The sequence below is a fragment of the Mirounga angustirostris genome, unplaced genomic scaffold (assembly GCF_029215605.1).
Source record: "Mirounga angustirostris isolate CCGP_5_RB_7025 unplaced genomic scaffold, mMirAng1.0.hap1 SCAF_13, whole genome shotgun sequence".
NCBI lineage: Eukaryota > Metazoa > Chordata > Mammalia > Carnivora > Phocidae > Mirounga > Mirounga angustirostris.
The window spans coordinates 26,756,850-26,783,307 of record NW_026991721.1 but is presented as its reverse complement, the minus strand read 5'-3'; the positions used below and the strand labels follow the sequence as shown (position 1 = coordinate 26,783,307).

Below are 26,458 nucleotides of genomic sequence, written 5' to 3'. Positions count from 1 at the left end.
CCTCACCAAAGAAGTATCCCACGTCACTGACAAATGAGTCAAGTTATGATACGTGTCTTTGTTGTGTCATTCATGTTGGAACTGTGCTCATTCATCAGTGATGTAACTTCTTTGCTGAACCAGATTGCAATCACCTGTTTATTTGTAGTCTGATTTCATCACACGGGTTAGATTGCAACCACAGGCTGGCTACGGATATATAAGAGTTCAGCAAAATCAACAAGAGCACTCTGTGATAATGAGACTTACCAATAAAGTATGTTGCCTAGGTTAATATTATTTGTAAGTTGTGAGCTATACCTCTTTTATGTCTGTAAAATTTATAATAAACTTCTTTTTTCCCTGGACAGTCACTTGTTAAACATTTAAAGAACACCACTTCATAGAACTATGGACAACTTAAATACAACTCCTTCAGTGATAAATTCTCATAATCGTACAGACAAGGGCCTCAGTAGTCCCAGTTACCCCCCAGGACAGTGAGATTTCAGACCTGCCCCTTTCTGCAAACACAGGTCCCAATTCCCAGCTTCTTAAAGTCATGTGAACTCTGGGCCCATCTTTCCGAGAGCTAAGCACAGGTCACTCAATAGAGAGAAACTCTCTCCCTGGACCATGAGCTGGAAACAAAACAAGCCTGGTGAAACAGAAAGCTTTCGTTAGCACCTTGAGAGAAGTTCACCACACTCTCTTCTTAGTCACATGTGAATATCTCATTGTTACATTTATCACGGGACATTGTTAGTTACTGATTTACATGCCAATCTTCTCTGCTAGACCTTGAGCTCCATGGAAATTGGGGTGTCTCTTGCCCAGGCCTTGCCCAGCAAGTGTTCAATGTTCTTCAGCTCGTGTATGAATGCCTGAACAGACAGAAGTAGAGAGGAAAGGATCTCCTTTACAAACCTGGCATTGGCAGAATTAATACGTCTCACCGTGTTATTTAGGTATTTTCTTTACGATTCAAGAGCAATGTTTTGATTGTGATGCTATATCCAAATGGATGCAATAGCAAGTCAATTCAAAAAGTCATCCACATTTTTCAAAATATGCTCTATATACTTGTTATTCCTATTATACAAGGCACCTGACCATCACAATTAAGGAACAACATCCATGGAGTTCATACAAATAAATAAGCTGCCCTTCAGATATGGCTCCTCAATCCCCAAATGTATGGACAAAGACACTACTAGACTCACCACTTCAAATTCCCTATTTGTAGAGAAGAGGGAAGAACAACCTATCAGTGGTTGAGAGGCTGTGTGTAGTGGGAGCGGGTCCCACATGTACAATTTTATCCAGAGGGGATTACGTCTACCTTGTTTCAGAGGATCTGGGAAGCCATGCCCAGGACACTTTGTGGACAGGAGACTGAGATGCAGAGAGGTAACAGCTACTCTCCAGAATACAACTGATCCTGAGAACAATCACAGGCAACACATATTTTTGACTTGGCTGCAAAACCATCCAGAGCTTAGATAGTTTTCTAAGTTGTGCCTGGAATTTAAAAAAGGGCGGGCGGCGGAGGGGGGAGGGGGGGATGTCAAGCAATACACATGAGATAATTCATTGTTTAATTCAATCACTAAAATAACAGACATCAAAAAAGCACTAGAACTTTCTTTCGGGGTCCATATAGATTTTGGTATTGGCCCACTTTCCTGATTTCCATGCTTGCCACAGTTTTTAAGTTCTCCTTTCAATGACTGGAAACCAAATACACAATTTTATCTTTTGAAATTCTCTCTCCCCAGGAACTGGGGATTTTCTGACCTCACAAGCTAATTCAGAACATGTTACCACGGCAAGGATTGCCTTGCAACTCACCTGGCATTTACGGGTTAATCTCACACATTTACTGTCCTCCCTTAGACAGGAATAATAGGAGCCAGGAACTGGCTTTTATGACAACCTTCCTAAGATGGTGCTACTTCTTCAGAGCACAACAGTTAAAAAGAAAAAAAAAGAGCCGTGCAAATGGAGATGAATGGTACGCAGGCCACCGAGGTAATTAAAAATGTATTTTCCATCTCCTAGTAATTGAATTGTGTACAAGCTGCAAGTTAATGAGGTCATCTACCCTCGAGCACTGACAGGAAAGCAGAAATAATTATCTTTCAATTTTTTCTTATGTAGCAATTAATTTTAACCATTCGCTTACACCCCACTTCCACTCCCCTCAATCCAGTCAGTCAAAGTCATGGCTAAACCGAATTGACAAGCAATTGATACGGTGGCGGCACGGAGCTGCCGAGGCGGGCAAGGTAATCAAGGGGCTGCAGCTGTTGAGGGCTAAGCGCTTCCAGGTGAACGTCGCCTGAGATTTCGCATTCTGCCACTCGGAGGACACGGGACACACAGTGGTGGCTGACAGAACATCTGGTGCCAGGTGGGCTGGGAAGAGGCACGGCTGACTTGGGAAGGCAACAGAAGGATGGACAAGGATTGATGGATGGACAAGACTTGGAAACAAAATGTCACTTATGAAAACTGTTACCCAAAAACGGGGGAGAAATGCTCAGCCACTCGTTAAACTTGTCCCGAGCTTACAGCAGCATCGAGCTTCTGGGAGGGTTCTGGCTCCCCTTCAGGAGTGAGGTCCTAAAGGCTAATGCTTCTAGAATCCATGAGCACCAGAAGTTTCTTCCCTCATTTAGCTCGACCATCTTCATTCTGAGCCCACAGTTCTGATCCTGGGCACTGCTGGGGGGGCGATTTATTCCAATTGTGCTGCTCTTGGATCGACTCAGCCCAGAATGCCTCATGTTAGGATAGGTAGTGGCTGGAGTCTGTCCATCTGTGACACTAGTGTGACCAACGCTTAGATCAAGCCCTAGTCACTCCACTCACCCCCCCCCCCACTTCTCTAATTGGTGCTCTCACTATTAAATATGGTGGCAGGATTGCTCAATTTATATCTGTTGTCCTGATGCAATTGTTAATAGCATCAACTTTCATTCTTGAAAGCATCCCATTATGGATGATAACTTATATGGCCACCCGGTCATGGGGTGCCCTAGGGTGAAAGGTGGGATATGGCGAGGTACAAGCTGCCTCAAAGTGAGAAGTCCTCCTCATTCCCTGAGAACAGGTTGCCATGTCTTCTTCCTTCTTTCTTCTGTATGTCTCCATAACATCTGGCACGAACCTAGCAGCCTTGCGCTAAATGCGCATCAATGACTTGGTGAATCCTACAGATTAGAAGTCAGTGCAGTGACGTGATGCCATCAGGCAATGTGGTTTTTCTGTGTGTCTCTGTGCTGAAAACACAGATCTGAGATAAAGTTAGCTTCTCCATTCCTGAATCAAGTTAGGCTTTTTGAAGAATGTCAAACCAAGCAGAATACATGGCTGGAAATCTGTACATGTTCCCAGATACTTGCAAAAAGGGAATTTCCTTTTGAAAGTTGGCCTGGTAGTTTTGAATTAAAGAGAAGGATCATCCCAGAGCAAAGCAAGGTTCCTCAAAAGGTATCCATTAGGAAACCAAACAAACCGAGTGTCTTCTCGTCAAGCGGCGGGGTAGGATGCGGATCTTTTTCCTATGTTCCTGGGGCTTTGTTTTACCTGCATTCACATAATGTCTATGCCATTGCCCCACAGAAGGGAGGGCAACACAGAAGGGGACCACAGATGGGAAGGTACCTTAGATCTAGCCTTACTCTGATCAATGCAAGGGTGACCCTCTTGCTCAGCAGTGATCAGTCTTCAGTTCTATTTTGACCTTCAGTTGATCAGATGAGGCCCACCTACATTATGGAGGGCAATCTGCTTTACTCAAAGTCCTCTGATTTAAAGGAACTCTCATCCCAAATATCCTCACAGAAATATCCAGGATAATGTTTGACCAAATATCTGTGCACCATGGCCCAGCCATGTTGACATAAAATAAACCATTATAAGCACACAGGGGTGACAAAGCTGGTATCATTCCAGAGCATCTCCTTGGCTAAGACTTGGAGGAGGTAAGACTTCTGAGCAGTTTCCAGCCTTCACATGATTTTTTGTTTTGTTTTGTTTTCCCTTTTCTGTTTCCTACTCGTGAACTGAGCAGAGAAAGCATTTCAAATGTTTATTGGGAAAGACATATGCAAAAGGTGATGGAAGAATGTTTTAAAGATAGGAGATGATGGATCATGCATCTACACTGCAAGAATGACCCACTGGAGATGTAGAGAGGTGTAATTCAGGAGGGATAGGCAATGGCCAAAAGAACCAAGACCTCTAGACTAATCGCTGCTGGTAGAATCATAGAACCCCAGAGGGAAAGGGGACTTCTGAGTTCCCTGTACCTTCTACCCACCAGAACAGCAAGGTTAAATAACATAGGCAAGGCTATTCAGCTACTTAATGGTACAGGCAAGTCTTATCAATGACTTGCTCTTTATTGAGCACTTACTATGTGCCAGCCATTTATTTTACAGAGAAGAAAAACTGAGGCTCAGAGAGGTGAGCTGTCCCCAGTTAGACACCTACCAGGGGCTGGAGCTGAGATTTGACCCTGAGAATGTCTGACTCAGAGACCTACATACCTACTCTCCACATCAGACAGCCTCCCAGGCCAGGAGCCCCCTTGCCCTGCAGGGGTGAATCACCCTAGCTCTGGAACTCCTCTCCTATAGCTACTCACAACCTTCTCAGGGAGAAACAGAGTGTCCTAACTCTTGGGAGAAAAGGGACGATTCTGTCTATATCTGGGACACATAGCCACATGGCCTCTCAAACCAAGAGACAAGACTAAGATCAGATCCTTGAGGGAGAGTCTGTCAAGACCACCACCACACACACACACACACACACACACACACACACACGTGGAGGTGTTCACGAACAGACGGCATCACTTCACGTGGCTCTGCGAGAAGGAGAAGGGGCCACCCGCAGGAAGCTCCATCGTCACCTGCTAACGACAAGCTGTTCCATCCCCATGCCGAGCCCTGGAACCAGTCTGTGCTCGGACACGAAGAAGCCTGGCTTCATTTTAGCAGCCAAATCGCCATCCAAAGAAAAGACTTCCCAGGACAACAGATTTCTCTGGGGAGAGCACAAAAGGGTGGGCAGGTGGTTTCCCGTCGGAAAGCGTCACCCGTCACTTTCTCTCCAGATTCCAGGCTGCCTGGTCAGGCCTAGAGAGGAAGACACAAGCTGGCTCCAAACAGAGACACTTTTTTTTTTGGAATGCAAATGTACATTTTGAGTTGTTTGGGCATTTTGTTTTAACAGAAAAAAGACACTGCTGGAAAAAAGTAAAATGGTAGTGATGAGAGCCACTACTGATTACACTTGATAATAATGGTAGCGGCGATTTATTGAGCACTTACTGCATACCTGGAACTACGCTTCACCTGCCATCTTAAACCTGATCTGCACACCTCTATAAAGTATATTCTATTCATATCACCATTTTATAGAGGAGGAAGTGCAGGTTCCAACAGGTTAATTCACTTCCCAAAGATGCCTAATGTGTATGTGCAGTCACTGAGGTTTAAATCCGAGTCCACCTGATTCCAAAGCCTGTTCTCTGTGTGTGTGGGTGTGTGGGTGCGTGTGCAGATGACCTAATATAAAATGTAAAGCACCATGGGCATTAACTGTGTGAGAAGCAGGAAGGATACAGAATGAAGTCTAACTCCTCCTCTCTCCGCTAACAGCTAACAGGTCCACGCACTGGGAATATGCAAGCAAGTGCCCACAACGCCCTGTACTCAAGAGGCAAAGGTGGAGGGACCTCCTGCCCCACTGCATGTCCCAGACTTTTTCAGTTTTCTAGATATTAGTAAGACACGGGTTCCCTGGTGCCCTCCCCAACTGCCCTCATGATGTCCACCCACTGCCTCCTGACGCAACCCCACTGATACCTTCGATCCCACTTAGAATAAAACCCAATGCCCTTCTCTGGGCCAACGAAGCCCTGTATGATCTGGCTCTGGTGCTCCCCTCAACACTGCTGAGCTCCCCACTATCAGCCCCAGGCCCTCTTGGACTGCTGTGTGAGAGGGAAATAAAAACCTTTTACTTGATTAAGGCACGGCACTTGGGAGACTCCTGTTAGAGCAACCTAGCCAATTTATTACTCATACTCTTGGTCTCTGACCTGATATTTAAACTTCCTCCACTCTCCTCAAATCTTGGTTCTGCCCTATCCACTTGATCCCATATTCTCCGCCAACAACTCGATCTGTATCAGAGAGAAAAGGAGGCCAGCATATGGGAACTCTCTCTCAGCTTCCACTACATAACCTTTTTACGTGACATCTGCACCCACCCTGCTCCTCCATTCCCTGCTGGGACTCCATGGGGATGTCCCCCTCCTGTCCTGGCCAGGATTTCCATCAGGGCTTTGGGTCCCATGTCCCCACTTACCCTTCAGGGAATGCTCATTATCAGTCATCCCTTCTCTTTTATAATTCAACCTCTCCCTCTCAACTGTGTCCACAGCAGTATTTAAACATGCTCGTATCTTTCTCATCTTAATGATAAAAAATATATGTATTGATCACACCCACCACCCCTTATTCTCAAACAATCTCTTAATCACTTTCCAGCAACATTGTTTAAAAGAGATGTCTAGGGTGCCTGGGTGGCTCAGTCGGTTAAGTATTTGCTTTGAGGTCAGGTCATGATCTTGGGGTCCTGGGACTGAGCCCCGCATCAGGCTCCCTGCTCAGTGGGGAGTCTGCTTCTCCCTCTCCTTCTGCTCCTCCCCACTGCTTGTGCGTGCTCACTCGCTCTCTCTCTCAGATAAATAAAATCTTTTAAAAAAAGAGTTGTCTACACTTTCTGTTCCTATCTCTTCAGCTGGCATTTACCCTTAAACCCCCAGTCTACCCCCCATAAGAGTTATGCCCCAACACTGCACAAAGAGTCCCAGTTAACATTTCCAGTGATCTCATGTCAAGAAATCCATTCTTCAACCCTTTGGCCTCATGGCAGTGTTCACCCTTGTTATTCCTTCCTTGAAACTGTCCTCCATGACATCACCCCCTCCTGATTTTGTTCCCACCTTTCTTACCATCCCTATCGTATTTAATTTTGAGCAAACTTATGACATAGGACTATTCATATCTCCATTCTAGAGATAAAGAAATGGAAATCTGAGATGCTAAATAAATTGCCCAAAGTGATACAGTGAACTGAAAGATCTAGGACTGGAATGCAGACTGCCAGACACCAGAAGCAGTGTTCTGAACCTCCGTGTGATATGATGTTCTAGACTCAAAGAGCTAGAAGCATACTGAGTATGGAAATATTGGATTGTTTCTTTCCCTACAAAGCAAAGGTTAACAGGTAAGGAAGCAGCAAACTCTTAAACAAGGGCATTTTGCCTATTCTAAGAGTGAGTTTTCCAGGATAAACAACATGATCAAAGCGCAAAGGAACATGAGACCATGAGACCACATCAGAGGTTACGTCATTATGGTGCAGTGGCTTCTACCTTTGGAAACCCAAGTGGCAGTGGAAAGAGACTTGAATTCTGGTTTAGGTTCTGCAGTTAATTACCTAAGTGACCCTGGATGCTACTTAACCTCTCTGGGCCTCATTTACCTCGAACGGAACGATAATACCTGCCTTCTCACCTCACGTAGTCTTCGTGAAATTCAAGTGACATCATACAACAAAAGATCTTTGACAAATGGGGCCTACCACTCACATGCAAAGAGAAACAACGGGAAAGAGAAACTTGGGGAATCCCCAGTAATGCCTGAGTAATGAATTCCGGCCCCCACCTTGTACCTCCTGGAGAAAGGAGAGCATCCCAAGTTCTGATCCACAGAGCAAACTGGCCTAGGTCAGGTGGTCTCATCAGCCACTCACTCTCTGACCGGTGGTCCCCCTTCCCCAAACCCAGGTACTTCTGTGGTATCCCACTCGCATTAGAGACTGAGCCATGCCCTTGAGGACTCAGCTCGGAGTCACTGGAAAGGGGCCCCTCTCATAAAAGCACGGGAATTAGGGAACCTCAAGAGCCAGTGAGAAGAGGAGAGGAGTCATGTGTGACCAGGCAAAGGGATGTGTGGGGCCATTCAGACTGCACAGCAGGTGGCTGGTATTACGTGTGGAGCACAAGGGCAAGAGCACGAATAAGAACCTCAAGAGCAGCTAACACGAAGCCAGCCCGGTCTGTGGCTGTACCGAGTATTCTTCTAAGTGCGGTACCCAAGAATCCCCTAAGGTTGGTATCATTATTACCCGCACTTTCAGATGAGGAACCTGAGGCACGGGGAGGCTGTCCTTTGCCCGGTCCGCCATGATTCCGACCTACCCCGTCTGCTCCGGCACTTGCACTGACAGCTTCCATTACCCGACACGCCAAGAACAAGGATCTTCCCATTTCCCAGGGCTTCGCGCCCTTATCAGACTCCTTCTTCATAATCACAAAACTTACCAAGCATATCAGAAATGAAGCAAAACCTCCACCGCTTCTCATTCATGATGCTTCCCTTGCCGGTAACAGCAGGACAGGAAAAAGAGCTCCAGAAGCAGAAAATAACTTCAGGGGAGTATTTTTTGTTCTCTTCCCATTTTCCTTTGCCAGACGAGCTGTTCTTCCCAAAGGTGCTCCTCAAACGATTCTATTCGTGTGCCTCTTACCCTTGACTTTACATCTCTTAGCGATTCAGAAACACGGTCACAGGCAGAGGGGGAGGAAGTGTGATCAAGGGTCCACACCCCCTGACCAGCCAGCAGGCTGTGAGCCCTCCTATCAGCCTCGCTGCTCAGCAGAAGGCTTTCATATGAAGCCATCGAGGGGACCTTGCTTTAAAAATAAGCCCTAGGGGCTAATGATTCAATAAAAACCCATTTCTAATGTGGAATGAAAATCTATTTCCAACGCAAAGTGAGGGAAAAGCAAGTATGTTTCCTCTGTCAGTTATTTAACATAACACACAACCTGAGATGAATGTCTTCCGTAAGCTGGCCTTATTGAAGAAGTCCACGTATAAACGTTTGACCTCAGAAGCACGTGAGCAGGTAAAATGAATCATTCCCACGCTAGCAAAGTGGTAAGTAGAGCTCCTCACAGCTGCTGCTTCGGACTGGCCAGTCACCTGCGTGCTTTCTTAGAACTCTCCTTTGTTCTGACTTTATCACATGGTCATAAAGTTTACCAAGTTCCAGAGTTCTGGGGGGAATTTCAGGGCTGGGCAGAGAGGGAGGAGGCCCTGCAGCATTCGCTACAACCAAATCTCAAATCTTCAAAAACAAGAGGATTGTTTCTGTGAGCCGAGCTAAAGAATCAGTTCTGTTAGGTCTTCTGGAGTAACACGAGCCCAGCCTGTGCCTTAAATCAGAGTAGGTCTCCCCCCAGGGCACCTCCGCAAACCAGCCAGGGAGTGGGTGCCTCTTATCTCTTGCTGCTGGGGCTGAGCACAAAAGAGGCAGGGATCTCCCCTGCGGTGAGAAGGCTAAATTGAGTTCTCTTGCAAAATGGGGTCAGAGAAGGCGCAGAAAATACGGACTGCTTCACTGCACCTGTGAGAAGTGTCGTGGAACCATCAGGGCCTTTATTCCCACCCCAACCAGGCACGACCACCATCATCATCAGTACTATAGTCACTATTCGTGTGGTTCCAACACATCTCTACAGCCCTCTCTATAGTTTACAGACAACTGCGAATACAGTAGTCCCCTCATCCGCGGTGTTGCTCTCCACAGTTTCGCGTACCTGCGGTCAACCGCGGTCCCGAAGCCGACGTAGGGCCAGAAGGTCAGTAGGAGCCTCACGCTACGTCCTCGTGCCTACATCACTCACCTCACTTCATCTCATCACCGAGGAATTTTATCATCTCACATCATCACAAGAAGAAGGGGGAGTACAAGAAGATAAGGGTACAGGACGAGAAGATACTTTGAGAGAGAGAGACCCCATTCACATCACTTTTATGATAGTATATTGTTATAACCATTCTTTTTCACTATTAGTTATTGTTGTTCGTCTCTGACTGGGCCTAATTTAGAAATTATACTTTAGCATAGGTATGTATGTATAGGAAAAAAACATAGTATATATAAGGTTCAGTGCTATCCGCGGTTTCAGGCATCCACTGGGGTCTGGGAAAGCATCCCCGGTGGGTGAGGGGTCTTGGAAAGCATCCCCAGTGAGGGGGGCTGCTGTAGATTAGCAGGGCTGACTCAGGGCCTTAGTCGCTCAGCACTCCTTCTTCCTGTGCCAGGTCAGTCAGGTCCCACCTGGGTCCTCCAGCAGGTAATGCTCCGCCCCCTCATGCTCACCTGCCCAGACGCCAGAGTTCAATGGTTCTACTCTGAAATAGCTACTCACCTTTGCCTGACCCCTCTACCCCTGTACTTCAGTTTCATGATCTAAAATGAAAGCAACAGATATATAATCTCAATAGGGCTGTTGTGAAGATTTAAGTATATTATATAAATATAGATACAGACATAGATATATATTCTCATCAGGATTTTGCGCTGCAACCCACAGAAATGAAGTCTGGCTAATTTAGGATGAAAGGGGATTTATCGAAAGGATTCTGGAGAGCCCAGAGCTCTCCAGAAAGGCTGAAAAACAGGTTTAAAGCCAATGTTGCCAGGAATAACGCCCAAAATCACATCACAGAGCAAGTCCCTTACAGAACCCTCTGCCACAGCCACTATCCCCAGACATACTGTGGATGCTGACACCAGAAACACGGTCATGGCTCAGGAAGGACGAAGCTGCCCTCGCTCCACCACCCTCAGCCGTCCCCACCTCAACACATCAACAGCTGCTGGGTCACAGCCTGGGCAGATGCACTGGCAGAGCCTGGATCATTCGCCCGCAGCTAGGATGCCACAAAGGAGGCTGGGAAAACAAGTATCTTGCATTTTTAGCTTCTGTAAGGTGTGTGTCATGGGGGAGGTGATTCCTATAGTCACAGGAAGTATGTTTAGTTGCTAACAGCCAACAAGAATGACTAATATTCACTAAGCAAGTGAAATACTTAATCCAGTCCCTGATGTGTTATCATCCTGTACCTTATCCATTGTACCTTGTCTGTGTTGACAAGTATGTCAGAACACCACATTATAAAGATATTCACAACGCCCCCCATTCTTCCCCCCAACACACCCACAAAACTTCCAACCTGTAAAACCTACCTATTTCCACACATCGATCTCTTTATTCTCCCGCCCCCCAAGAAGTCACTGGTTGTCTGATAAACAAATCCCTGCTTAATGTTTGATTACTGAAAATGGGTTACTTAGTGTGATTTTTTTCCCCCCGAATCTTTCTATTTTCACAAGAGATTCCAGGAGCCATAAAGCTTCAAACCCAGCAGAATCTCAAGCAGCTGTGAAATTTACCTTGGGGAGTGTGGGGTCAGTAACGAAGTCTTTCGTTAGTAAACCAGTATCACCAACTCCCTAACAGCCCCTATCTGCAGGGAGAACTCACGCGCTTCCCCAGGTTTTACCTCACCCAATCTCTCCCCAAACCCCATGTGATCGTCAAGGTAAGTGTTATTGCCTTCATTTGATAAATGAGATACCCTGAAAGGCTGAATGAATCTCCCAAGGGACTAAATCTGGTCAACAGGGGAGCTGAGACAGGACACAGGTTTCCTGACTCCTGACCAAATACTTTTCACTTTCTCCAGTCCCTGGCCATCCTTCTCCAGGTCTCAAGAACAATCACAGTGGTGTCAGTGAATAAGAGAACAAGGGGAATCCAAGAGACCCTCCCTGGGAGGAAGAGAGGCAGTCAGGGGAGAAGAAACGGGCACAAGATGATCCCCTTCCTAGAGCAATTCCATCTGCTTTGATTTAACTCCGAGTGTTTTTCAACTGGGTTCTGATTCCAAAACATTTACATTCACCAGGAGGACTGAATATAATTACTCCCTTTGTGTCTCAAAAATTGCAAAACTTAGGGGATGTACAACCACCACAGAAGGAACCCAGGAGCTGAGGTGGGGGTGAGGGTGGGGGGAGGGAAGCCCAATCTGCAAAACCAGTGTGAGCCTTTTTAGCCACATCGATGGGGAAAGTGTGCTGTCTCTGAGCTCCATGATTAAAGCAAACGCAAATTAGTTTCTGCAAAGGTCTTTCCCCTTAAATTGAAAAGCACCATGTAATGGAATTTCATAGATGCTGCTTTGGAAATGACTTCATACCTCACTCTGTTCAGAGCTGAGAGGTGGCTGCATGGTGTGAATCATAAGAGGCTGAGGCTCTCGAGGGGCTGCCCAGCCTTCCTCCCACTTTCACGTCTACACAGTGGCAGGCTGCTCACCCCATCCCTTAACCTGGGCCGGGAATTAGTGAACTCAGAGGGCTGGAGTCACTGCTACGTGATTTGCAGTCTTCTCCTACCCCAAACCAGGCTATCTACCTGCAAGCCCTGCTTTCTGACCAGAGTCAGGCTCCTGGGGTTGCTAGTCACATAAGCCTGGCCCGGGGACACACATTTTAAATAAAAGGCCTTGGAGGACTGTGGGGTTTCCAGGCTCTCTAAGATTTCCAGTAGAAACAATGAAGTCAAGGTGACAAAGATTTAATGAATGCCACACCATTCTTTTCACTGACTACCTACCTGTGCTTTCTTCGGGGCACTCCTCAAAAACCTAAAAATCAGATTTCCAAATTGTCAGCAGCTTTGCAGTGAATCAAACAGGTTGCGTTACAGTGTCAAGCCTGATGGAGGAATACTTCCAGAGAGACCAAATCCTTAATGCACTCATGCAAGAAAAATGTGTTCACACCTACTATGTGCCAAGCCCTGGGATACAATAATGAACACAGCTATTAGTCATGGCTCATCGTTTGCAAACAAACAATGGAGACAGGATGCTCTCAAATACTTATTCCAACAAATGAAAAACTGCAACCCTGACAATGTATATGCCAGGTAGTGGGTGGTAGGGTGGTACTGAGAGAGCCCAGGAGAGGGGAAGTAGACCTAGTCAGCACATCGGGAAGGCATCCCTGAGGAAGTGACCTTTCAGCTGGAGAACTAGAAGGAAAAATGAACCAATAGAAGAGAGACAGGAAAACCCCTGAGGCAGAGGGCCTGGCAGGGGCACTGCCCCACCTGGGCAGGGGTGTGCTGAGGGACACAAACCTGCAGTCCATAGCATGCTCATTTTGTTAAATTCTTTCTTATTTGCTTATCATTTAATAAAAAGATCTACCTAAGATAATGGTATTAATCTTTAAACTACTGTCAATATTTTCTCTATTTGTAACAATCCTGTTATGACCACGTTGCCCAAACAGAGTCCACCCGGAGCTCTGCCCCTTCCCCTCTGCCCAATCTGCTAGAGTGGCTCACATGTTTTCCTGCCCTTTGTTTCTGTTAAAAATTCATAATTATGCTCCTCAGAAGAGTTGCACAATAACCCAGCAGCTTCCTTTTCTACATCAGCATGGATTAGATTATTGAATTAGTTAGAAATCAGGGCTCTGCACAAATAATGGAAGGCAAGACAGATGAGCTTTGATAGGAAGGCAAAGGAAGGCAGAGACACAGAAAGGCAGGCGTAGGTGGGCTCCCGTGGTGGCAACCAGCAGTCTTGAGAGCCTCACGTGCTAGTAAAGGGAAGTATCAAATCTCAGGTTCTGGTGTATCCTTGGTTTGTCCTTGAAGAAGGTCAGTGTGGCAGGAAATGCCTCATGTTGAACAAGCTCCATTTCCTTCTTCTCCTGGAGACGCTTCTAGACTACATTTCCCTTACAGTTAGGTGAGGCCATGGGATTCCTGCCTCGCAGAGTACAGGTGGAAGTGCTGTGGGCCACTTCCAGGCGTGGCTTATAAAAACCTGCAGAGTCCTCCTTGCTGTGTTTTCCCAACTCCTTGATGGACACAGAAGGCCCAACTGATGTAGAGCAGTGGTTCTCAACTGGGGGCAACTGTGTCCCCCTCTCCCCAAGAACATTCGGCAATGTCTGGAGACACTTTTGGTTGTCACACTGGGAGAATGTCCTACTGGCATCTAATGGGAGAGACCAGGGATGAGCTAAACATCCTACACTGCACGAGACAGCCCTCCATCCATAACAAGGAATTAGCCCGCCCCGAAACATCAATAGTCCCACGACTGTGAATTCTGAGCCAGAGCGGGGCAGAGCCACAAGGTGGGTTCTCCAACGACAGCATGGACACACACACACACACGCACGCGCACACACACGCTGGACTGTGTTAGTGATTTTAACAAGAAATAAGCATTTATTGGGTTAGGTTATTGAGATTTGTGGGTAATCATAGCAGCAAGCACTATCGACAAATACAAGTGATGGAGGTTAGGCTTTCTGTGGAGGACAAGTGTACCTTAGCAACAGAGTAGTATCACTTGACAGGCACTGTGAAGGTCTGTGGGATAAAAAAATGAATGCTTGGTCCTATTCATTAAGTCAGTAGGCCTCACACCACCACGGCAGTGAATAAGGTCAAGAATGCAGTGGACTCCTCATAGCTCTTTCATTAATGACCGGGGGTGGTGTCTTTGGGGAGAAACTCCTAGCAACGCAGTGGAGGAACACGGGAGGAAACTGCACCTGTCCAGGAAAAAACACACGACACGCCCGAAGCAGAACCAGTGCTAACCTCTCTCATTTTCCTCTTTCCCTCGTCCCTCTTTTGTGTGACAGACTAGCTGACAATAACCAGCAAGGTCCGTTTAGTGTATGGTCTGGTCTTGCTGTGACTAATAAGATGATTGGTTGTATATATCCTCTTTATGGCTGTTCATTATATCACCCTAACATAAAGTAATTTAATTTCAGTGGGATAATTAGGGTATTTCTAATCTAACGATAGTCTGAATGAAATGAGATTCTCAGAGGGAGATTTGTGTATCAGGAGATTGGTGACCTCCGGCCCCAATTTTCACACAATGTATTAATCTGACAGCCCTACTTCCCAGGCATACTGTATCCGTACATTTCTGAGCCTGTGGGTTATAGAACACACCCGCAAATGAGATTACTTTATTTATAATGAGATTTCCTTGGGCTCAAGGAGACAGATCATAGTATTTTAACTGAGGCCTTCGGACTGACAGAGGATCCATCTGTTAATAGAAGCCCTGAGATGCAAATGTACTCAAGAGGGAGTGTGGCCTTGTCTGGGGTCTGGGAGATGCCAGTCAGCAGGAGAAATCACGACTGAGCCCCTTAGGATGCCTGCCTGCCTGGGGCAGCTCAAGGCCTCCCCAGCAGAGCAGCCTGGCGCTGGCCACTGGCCGAGGGCCACAGGAAGGCTGTTCTCACCTGCCCCCAGGAGGAAGCTGCCCTCGGAGTCTGCTCATCGAGGCCAAGGTGGGGAATAAGGAACGAGACCACGGGATAGAGGAAGCAGTAGATGCTGGTGGGGGGTCAGCAAGGAGGGCAGCCGAAAAGACCTACTGGCTGCTCCTCAAGCCCCCAACCCCCCCCCCAGTGGCAGAACCACTGACCTCTGTCCTCCACCCCGCCTCCAAACCTTAGCAGTAGAGTCCCTCTTTTGTACCAGTCATCAGCAGCAGGATGCTGCCTCTTACAAAATCTGCTACTGAAAACACTTCCCATTATTCTTTTATTCATTGAGCACCCAATGCGCTGAGCACGGGTCAAGCCTGCTTGGGAAACGCCTTTAAATTTCTTTTAGAATTTAATATGAGAGAAAAAAATAGTCTGTTTCTCTGGAAGAAATACCATGTTTTCTTCTATCAGGTAATGAGAATTGCATGGCTCATCTTGTTCTCCTGTTTTCTTGGGTGCCAGGAAGCTCAGAGATTAATATCATGCTCAATAATCTCATAAAACACCAGCATGAGGTTGCTGTTTTAGGTCTTTTTCCTCCTTATCTTCTATCTTCTTATTTTCTATTTCTAGTAAAAAAAAGAATGATTTGTATGCATCTTATGTGGTAAGGTATTTCAAGTTCAATTTGGGAAGAATATATTTTATTTTCAAAAATAAGCAAAGATAACCTGAAATAATGTAACATTGTGTGCCAGCTATATTTTAATAACAAACATCTTTTTAAAAAAGAAAACACATATAAAGTGCTGCCTTGTCTTTGCCCCCTGCTCAAAATAAAGCTGTTACCTTTCTAGCCCTGTCCGCCATGGTGTTTAGCAGCCAGGGATGCGTGGTCTCAGACATGTTTACCAAGTAAAACACTGACTTGAGGGGCGCCTGGGTGGCTCAGTCATTGAGCGTCTGCCTTCGGCTCAGGTCATGATCCCAGGGTCCTGGGATTGAGCCCCACATCGGGCTCCCTGCTCCGCGGGAAGCCTGCTTCTCCCTCTCCCACTCCCCTTGCTTGTGTTCCCTCTCTCGCTGTGTCTCTCTCTGTCAAATAAATAAATAAAATCTTTAAAAAAAAAAAAAAAGAAAACACATAGGAAAATTCCTTCACATCCTCGAAGAAATATATTTCCTCCCATTTTCTTGGAGACATGTGGCCCTACTGATTTGTCTTTCGCTTTTCCATTTTTTAACAGATACAATGAATGAATAAAATAAAGACACATAATAAAACCAAAAAAATAAAAAAGCAAAGATAGCCACGTTGACTTACAAAAGGCCACTGTTAAAAATTCTTTAGTATTTGCTAAGTGCCTATTAATAACTAACATCTGCTGAGCCCATGACACGGGTCCTTTTCTAAGCACTCTGAACCCCACAGCAGCCTCTGCTGTAAGAACTATTATCGCCAGGCACCTGGGTGGCTCAGTCGGTTAAGCGTCTGCCTTCGGCTCAGGTCATGATCCCAGGGTCCTGGGATCGAGCCCCACATCGGGCTCCCTGCTCCACGGGGAGCCTGCTTCTCCCTCTCCCTTTGCCTCTCCCCCTGCATGTGTTCTCTCTCGCTCTCTCTCTCACTATCTGTCTTTATCAAATAAATAAATAAAATCTTTAAAAAAATTAAAAAAAAAAAAAGAACTATTATTGCCACTTTGGAGGTGAGGGAATGAGGAACAGAGATGCTGAAGAGTTTGCCTAGGGTTACACCTTCAGGAAGGAGTGGAACCAGGATGGAAACGTGGGCAGTCGGGCTCCGGCAGGCGCCCTCTTAACCAGTGCTCCTCGGCACACACAAGTCCCCATGCTAGGTGACAGGACATGTACGTGACACGTGTGGGACACCTCCGCGAGGCGGCCTCACATCCCCTGGAGCTTCCTTTCTACTCCAGCCTTGCTGCAGCAACTGGCCATGCCGAGGAGTGACCTGATGGCACCCTGCCTCGGCAGCGTGAAGAGTCTCTTCTGCCTCCCCGGGGTCTCTGCCCCAGCAGACACCTCATGGGAGGTGGCAGGAATCTGCTCCATGATTCTGACACCTGCACAGACTTGGGAAAATCGGGGAGCTAACACCACATGCGGCGAGCCTTGACCGACGAGGGATGGAACCAGTAGATGAGGGCTCCCCATTTCTGCCCTGTGGGCAGACAATTCTGAGGCTTGTTTTACACGGCTCCTCAGGGATCCCCAGTGGAATTCAGCCACTGTGGCCCACACTGCTGCTCAGCTCAGACACCCTGGGCTGGCTTTCCTTCTTTTAGTTCATACATCCTAGGTCTCCATTCTTGCTCCTTGGGATCAATTTCTAAAGCAAACTACTTGTAGGCAAGATCTTGTCTCAGCTCTGCTTTGGGGGTAAATCAAGGCGAAGACACTAAAGTTCCTAGCTTGAGGAGCTCAGATTAGGGTGACAGGTCATTACGAGAGGAACAATTCAGCAATGGTAGACTAACAATCTATGACCAAGTAGCCAGTACAATGACTCAAGCTATAAAAACACAAGAGCCCAGAGAAAGTCAAGTAAGTAGGGAGCTACCATAAAGTTTTATTTGAACACAGCCACGTGTTCATTGACATGTTGCCTATGGCTGTTTTCCCACCACAACAGCAGAGCTGGGTAGTTGCAACGGAGACCCATGGCCAACCAAGCCTAACATATTTAGTAGCTGGCTGTTTACTGAAGAGTTTGTGGATCTCTGACATAGAAAATCCAGGCGCCTATGGGAATAGAGAGAATGGGCACGTAGTCTACTTGACAGGTGGTGGTGGGATGGTCACCAAAAGCTGGGAAGAGTCAGAGCATTGAAGAACAGGAGCAAGGGCATGCCAGGAAGGGGCAATGGGTGGATCAAAGGCAGGGCTGAGCCTCAGCAAGCTGCTGGGAAGGAATCATAGGCAGCTTGCTGTTGCCCGAGAGAAAAGAACCGAGAGGAAAGTGATGGGAGATGAGACTACAGGCAGACATTTCCTTCAGGAAATCGTTGCTGGGCAATTTCTCTCATTTGGAGATATTTCCTTCAATAGGCAAAGACACTCTAACAAAGAGTGACTCCAGAGCCTGGCTTATACCCTCTACTGAAGGGAGTTTACGTGAAGTTCGTAATGCTTGTGCTCTTCTGATGATCGGTGGGAGCCCCTGCTCATAAAGCAGCCCCCTTTGCAGCTGGGCATTCCTGCCATTAGAGACCCACTGCTTTGCCCTCCTCGGGTTGCGTGCCTTGGAGTAGGCCGGCTGTGGCCTCTTGCCCCAGACACAGCTGACTCATCACCATTTCGGTCAGACGCCACTGGGAGCTCGGACAGGTCTCCCCCACAGGCCAGCTCTGCAGTTTCCTGATATGAGGACGAGGCAACAATGAGGGGGCAAGAACAATCATGAGAGACAGACCTACTGCACAGCCCCGGGAGGGGTGCTTCCTCACACCTTTGGGAAAGAAAAAACCCCGGGTGAACCCGCATGGTCCGACAATGAGTTATTTTGTGTAGCTCTTTCAGGGAACACTTACTGCGGACAAAATATGTGCCCAGCAAGGCAATATACTCGGTACAGATAAACGATGAAGGTACCACCTGCCCTTGAGGAGCTCACAGTCTAATGGGGGAGATGGACGTGCTATTTTCAAGGCAGGGCGAGTGGTGCCAACTCCCCTCTGATGGGAGTGCAGCTCCTGAGAGGTAAAGCATGGGAGGATATTAAAAGCTTAAAAAACATCTTAAGGGAATATGCTTTAATGATCATTCTGGAATGAACTACAGTTAGCCACATCAACTGCTGACATGCAAATGTATACACGAAGTCCTGAAAGATACTCCAAACCAGTTTATACCCCTTAAGAGCTCCCAGATTTCCCTGACAATACTTATTTATACTCTTGACTGATTTGGTGAACCATTTCTGAAAAAGCAATGAAAAGGTAAATTTCAGTCCCCAAAGGACAGAACTTAAACATAATTTGGAAAACAACCTGATAATACCAAGTTGCTGGCATGTAGATATCCATTTTCAATTGTTTCAGATTTGGCTATAAAAGCTAAGATGGAGAAAACCAGCAGTGAGTTTTTTTTAAAAGGAAGAAGGCAAGACTGATGAATCACAGACCTGTACCTCTGAAACAAATAATACATTATATGTTAAAAAAAAAAAAAAAAAAAGAGATAGTAGGAAGGGAAAAATGAAGGGCGGGAAATCGGAGGGGGAGACGAACCATGAGAGACTGTGGACTCTGAGAAACAAACTGAGGGTTCTAGAGGGGAGGGAGGTGGGGGGATGGGTTAGCCCGGTGATGGGTATTAAAGAGGGCACGTATTGAATGGAGTGCTGGGCGTTATATGCAAACAATTAATCGTGGAACACTACATCAATAAATAAATAAATAAATGTGTTAAAAAAAAAGGAAGAAGAAGGGTTAACATTTACTGAGTATGTGCATCTTGTCAAACACTGTGCTGAGGGCTTCATCATATGCATTATCTCCCTGCATCTTCCCAACTGTCCTCTGAGGGAGACTCTAGCACTGTGACCGTCTCCATGTGATGGACAAAGCAACAGAGTCACACAGAGTGGGTAACCTGTCCTCCAGCCATCCCTGGAAGAGGCAGGTATCACCTGACAGTATGTGCACAGGAAGGGCCGCATCCTTCACCACTTCACCATCCTTCAACTGTCCCCCCTCACGGGCCAGGCCCCCGTTCCCGCCCGGGACGGCTTTTTTTTTTTTTCCCCCCAGCAGTTTTGCCCTGAATAGGCTTTAGGATAAGTTCCTTCCTCGTGATAAGCAGGGCCCACGACCTCTGACAGCTGTTCCCCGCTCCTCCTCATCCTCTGAAACAATCAGTAAGCATTAGAGAGTGCTTTTCCCTTTACAAAGGTGATAATTAGATAACAAGCTGAGATTAAAGTAATTACAGTCAGACAGCTGGTGAGGCAGCACAGTCATGTTGAAATATTGTTGGTACTTCAGCATCTGGTTCTAATAACAGCACAGGCTAAAGGATTTTACATTAATTACAGAACATAATTTAATATAAACATATTTAATTACAATTGATGAGCGGTAAACTGTTCAAGAATGACTTAACCCCTTCCGCGTGTCAAAGTGATGGGAACTTTGGGCAGGCTGCAGCCTCTTCCGCTGTCTCTCTCAGCCTCCCCCGCCATGCCTTCCACAACTCCCTGGTCCCCTCTCCTACAGAAAAATCCCCCTCAAAGACAGAATGTTCTAGATGGGGATGTTGCTCATTGACTATCCCATCCTTAGAGAGCCAGGTGAAAGGAGGTGAGTGTGCCAGCCAGCCTGGGATGCGTTGCTTTGGCTGGACCAGCTGCCCTTCCTCATATTACCTCACACTGATGAGACAAGGTTAGCTCCCCTTAGCTGGTCTTCCCCGTGTTCTCACACCTTTATGTGGTGCTGGCTTGGCTTCTGACAGTCAGTGAACCACCTCTTAGACCATCCTCAGATCTCCAAGAAAAAGTATGTCATGACTAGGAAGTCCCTGTACATGGTAGCAGGGGTATTTTCACAGTTTTGGAGTAAATGTGTAATATCTGGAGACCCCTACGTGAGAAAGGACACTCTGCTCTGTCAGGAATTCTTCCTTACATGCTGCTAACCCCTCCCCACCCCCTCCAAACTAGCAGAAACAGGTCTTGTGTGAAACAGTTTCAAACAAATTGGGACCACACAGACACAATCCTCAGTGGATAAAGGACTCAATCATCATTACCTACACATCAACTTCCGAGGTTCATAGATGAGAGATATTCAAAAGCCACAAACATGCCATGTTATGGACTGCATGACTATATTCCCCTCAAAATTCATATTTTGAAATCATAACCCCCAATAGGGCAGTATTAGGAGATGGAGCCTTTGGGAGGTAATTAGGTTTAGATGAGGTCATGAGGGTGGAGCCCTCATGATGAGATTATTCTTAAAAACCAAAAAGTGGAAACAACCTAAACGTCCATCAACCAATGAATGAATAAACAAAATGTGGCATAGCCATACAATTGAGTACTATCCAGCCATAGAAAGGAATGAAGTATAATAGAGGCTACAACATGGATCAACCTTGAAAACATCTTGCTAAGTGAAAGAAGACAGACACGAAAGCCCACATATTGTATGATTCCATTTTTATGACATGTCTAGAATCGGCAAATCTATAGAGATAGAAGGTAGATTCATGGTTACCAAGGGAAGGGAGGAGAGGGGAAATGAAAGTGACTGCTTGTACACTTCAAATTCGTTAAAATAGTAGATCTTATGTTATATAAATTTTAACTCAATTAAAAAAAAAACTACCAATCTGGGAACTGGAGCTTAATCCCCCTGGAGAAGCTGCGAGCCTCTGTAAAGTGGGTGGCTCACAGTTATCTCATCCAAGAGGTGAGGAAGCTGGGGTATTTATACACCAGCTCCCACCAGTCACTGACTGAATAAGGTTGCTTCAATGCAATCCCTATCAAAATCCCTATCAAAATTCACAGAGATAGAGAACAATCCTAACATTTGTATGGAACCACAAAAGACCCTAAATAGACAAAGAAATCTTGAGAAAGAAAAACAAAGCTGTAGATATCATGCTCCCTGATTTCAAACTATATTACAAAGCTATCATAATCAAAACAGTATGGTACTGGCATAAAAAACAGACACGTAGATCAATGGAATAGAATAGACAGATCAGAAATAAACCCATGCATATTTGGTCAATTAATTTACAACAAAGGAGGCCACAATATACAATGGGGAAAGGATAGTCTCTTTAATAAACGGTTTTGAGAAAACTGGACAGCCACAAGCAAAAGAATGAAACTAGACTACCATCTTACACCATATGCAAAAATTAACTCAAAATGGATTAAATCTGAATAGAAGACCTGAAACCATAAAACTCCTAGAAGAAAATGTAGGTGGTAAACTCCATGACATTGCTCTTGGTGATATTTTGGATCTGACTCCAAAAACAAGGCAACAAAAGCAAAAATAAACGAGTGGGATTACACCGAACTAAAAGGATTCTGCACAGCACAAGAAACTATCAACAAAATGAATAGACAACATACTGAAAGGGACAAAATATTTGCAAGTCATATATCTGATAAGGGGTTAACATCCAAAATATATAAAAAAAACTTATACAAATCAATAGCAAAAAAAGCAAACACTCCAATTAAAAAATGGGCAGAGGATCTGAATAGCTACTTTTCCAAACAAGACATACAGACGGCCAACAGACCATGAAAAGATGCTCAGTATCACTCATCATCAGGGAAAAATGCAAATCACAACCACAATGAGATATCACCTCATATCTATTGGAACGGCTATTTCAAAAAGACAAAGAATAACAACTTTTGGCAAGGAGGTGGAAAAAAGGGAACCCTTGCGCACTGTTGGTAGGGATGTAAAATTGGTGTAGCCACCATGGAAAACAGTATGGAAGTTCCTCAAAAAATTAAAACTGGAAATACCATATGATTCCACCTCTGGGTATTTATCCGAATTATATGAAAACACTAATTTGAAAAGATATATGCACCCCTATGTTCACTGCAGTATTATTTACAATAACCAGGATATGGAAAAAACATAATATGCATTGATGGATGAATGGATAAAGAAGATGAAGTATATATATAGATATGTATCTATATCTATATATATAAACAAGGTTTAATAGAAATCCTTGAAAAAGTAAGCCAAGAAACAGAAAAGAAAACCACAGTTAAATTCAACAGAAGAAAAGTCATGGACTCTGATGAAGAGGACGATTATTGAAATTTAAGATGTTTAGAGACTGGAACTTAATGGAACAGTTCTAGGACAGATAAGACTGGGTAGAAGTGAAGATCTGATTGTTTACTTTGTTTATTGTCTATATATGCCTTTTAAAAAAATAAACTTGTTATGCAAAAAAAAATCCACAAATATATATATCTATATAGATATAGATATAGATTTATATTGTATATATACACAATGGAATATTACTCAGCCATAAAAAATAATGAAACCTTGCATTTGTGACAACATGGATGGACCTTGAGGGTATTATGATGAATGAAATTAAGTCAGACAGAGAAAGACAAATGCTATATGAACTCACTTATATGTGGAATCTAAAAACAAAATGAAACTCATAGATACAGAGAAAAGAGTGGTGGTGCCACAGGGGAGAGGGGCTGGAGGGTGAGCAAAATGGGTGAAGGGGGTCAAGAGGTACAAGCCTCCAGTTATAAAAGAAATAAGTCATGGGGATGTAATGTACAGCACGGTGACTCTAGTCAATAGTGTTGTCGTGCACATTTGAAAGTTGCTAGAAGATTAAATCTTAAAAGTTTTCATCACAAGGAAATAAAAACAAGGTTTTGTAACTTTGCATGGTGATGGATAGTAACAGACTTAGTGTGGTGATCATGATGTATACAAATATCGAGTCATTACATTGTTCACCTCAAACAAGTATGATATTATATGTCAGTTATACCTCAATTTAGAAAGTCTGTATAAAATGCTTCACAGTGCTAGACACAGAGAAAGCTCTCAATAGATGTAGTTATATTTATAGGAGACTCACTATGGTTAAATAAGTTGATCAAAATTGCACAGCTAATGCAAAGTCGCGGTAGGATTTACTCAGATCTGTCTATACGACACAATCTTTTTTTCTTTTTACAATACAATCTTTCATACTGAGAATTATACTAACCAAATATATACTAACCACCTTGCAAACACACATCAAAAGGCAATCATGTCATCATTGCATTCAGAGGCTATAACAACATCTTTATATCCTTACTCTCCTTCCCCCTTATGTGCCCTTTTTGGGGGAAGCAGCTGCTTTTCTCACAAAAAGGCCCGAGGGCTGATGTTATTGTCTGCTCAAGTTTAAATAGATGCGCGGGGTTTTTTATGGAGATGCTCATTTGAGATGCAAAGCCTGCACATTTGCCGCCAATTTAGTGCAAAGGACCAAGATATACGAACACCTGAGACTGCAGGAACAGCAGGGTGACACTTCCTCACTCACATGTCGGTCCTCCTGTTCCCCTGTTGAATCACCTGACTTTCAGTGGGCTCAACAAAAAGGTGCCCTAGCAGAAGAAAATGGAAGGAATCTCTTCCCATCATGCCCTGCATGAACTCCCAGCAAAGGGCGTGCCGGAGGAATGACAGAAGGACATGGGGCTCAGAAGCCAAACCTACCTGATCAGGTAGTGGTTGATAATAGTGTCGAAGTAGCTGTAGTACACGGCATTGTTCACGTGGCCATACTGGTCATTGTCCTGCCATCTCGTCTGGATGGGTAAGAAGTACCCATAGGCCTCATGGTGCCGATGACAATCCTCAACTCTCTGGCTCTTTGGTGATGTGCCCAAGGAACGGACATTCCTAGGAAGCAACCTCGAAGCCCAACAGGTCATAGCTGGTGATTGCTGTCTTGGAGCAGACCTTCAAGAAGAAAGCAACAAAGGATAAGGATGGTGTGCCGAAATCTTGATATCAGGTTTACAAAGCAATTTCATTCAATTTTGCCCATCGGTTTCAAAAGGAAATTCGATTTTTCTCCTAGGAGGTAAATCTTCCTTTATAATCCAAGTCCTTGTCACAAATCTGTTTACTTTTTTAAAAGACTCCTTACTAAAAAGGCTTTCACAAACACTGACAGAAACCAGTGAAGCCTCTGTTTGAATTTTTTTTTTTTTTATAAAGATTTTATTTATTTATTTGAAAGAGAGAGAGAATGAGAGACAGGGAGCACGAGAGGGAAGAGGGTCAGAGGGAGAAGCAGACCCCCCGCTGAGCAGGGAGCCCGATGCAGGACTCGATCCCGGGACTCCAGGATCATGACCTGAGCCGAAGGCAGTCGCTTAACCAACTGAGCCACCCAGGCGCCCCTGTTTGAATTTGACTAGTGGGAATTTAAATTAAAAAATTTTGATTTATATTTGTATGGAGGTCTTCCATTCCACAAAGTATTTTCAAGGCGGGTACATTCTTTCTTCCCTCCCTCCCTCCCTCCCTCCCTCCCTCCCTCCTTCCCTCCCTCCCTTCCCTCCTTTCAGATTTTTTATTTACTTGTTTGTTTGTTTGTTTGTTTATTTATTTATTTGAGAGGGTGAGTAGGGGCAGAGGGAGAGCAAGTCTTAAGCAGACTCCACACTGAGCGTGGAGCCCAAGGAGGGGCTCAATCTCATGACCCTGAGATCTCAACTTGAGCCAAAACCGAGAGTCCGACACTTAACTGACTGCACCACCCAGGCACCCCGAGGTGGGTACATTTCTGCTGAAATCTGTAACACCACTGAGGACATAAAGAGAGAGCTCAGGCAACCAGTATAAAATAAAATGTTTGCCAGAAAATATCATCAACTGGGCCTACTATCAGGGCTTTTTTAAGGGTATGAATTTTTTTCTTGGAACAAAAGTAACTTTCCAAAAATGGGAAAAAATTTAAATATGCATAACAAAGGGGGGATCCCAACAACCCAATGACACCAGTTATATTCATTATTCCAGTCTTATATTCATGTATCTGTATATGCATTCTTAAATTGGACCATATTGCACATGCCGTGTCACTATCTCTTATGCTTAACAATAGATCATTATCATGCATGCATATTCTTCTACATCATTTGTAATGTTGAATTCCATAATATTGCATTGTATTAAAGCACCACAATTTATCAAATCCTCTATTGTTGCATACTTAGGATTCTGACTCCAATTTTATTGACTGGGATTAGAATCTTTGTAAATAAATCTTCCCACACATCCGGATTATTTTCTTAGGGTAAACACCACCCAAGCAGAATTGCTAAAGGGCAATTGTTAAAGATTTTGAGATAAATCGGTGCCCTCCAGAAAGGTGGTACCAACTTCTACCCTCCCCAGTGGTGATGTGCAGGCCAATTTCCTTGTTGATTTTAAAATGCTTTGTCGATTTGACTGTGTTCTCTCATTTCCACACAAATTCAATGAAATGTGCTAAGTGGAGAGAATGACTCCTGCCACCGGCTGTGTTAGAATAACCAGTATCAGAATAACCCCTCTGTTTGAGAAGCGCTATCAAAGCTAGATAAATGTAAAAGAAGAGCTGCTTGAAGCTAGGAGCAAATAATCAAGGCAGCAGGACTTTACAGGCTGCAACCTTGGGGACAGGGGAACACATTCAAGGGAGCCCAGCACTTGCCAACACTTTCTCA

General features: G+C 45.0%; 1 protein-coding gene across 4 annotated transcripts in view; it reads right to left on the bottom strand.

Moving 5' to 3' along the window:
* Positions 1-26,458, bottom strand: part of LOC123857261 (uncharacterized) — a 182,467-nt gene that overhangs the window by 62,930 nt on the left and 93,079 nt on the right. For all 4 annotated transcript variants that reach the window (XM_045893950.3, XM_045893949.3, XM_064576708.1 and 1 more), the window contains one exon: positions 24,456-24,701. In XM_045893950.3, coding sequence (XP_045749906.1) covers positions 24,456-24,673 — 218 coding nt within the window. In that variant the 5' untranslated portion in view covers positions 24,674-24,701. The remainder of the gene's footprint in view (positions 1-24,455; positions 24,702-26,458) is intronic.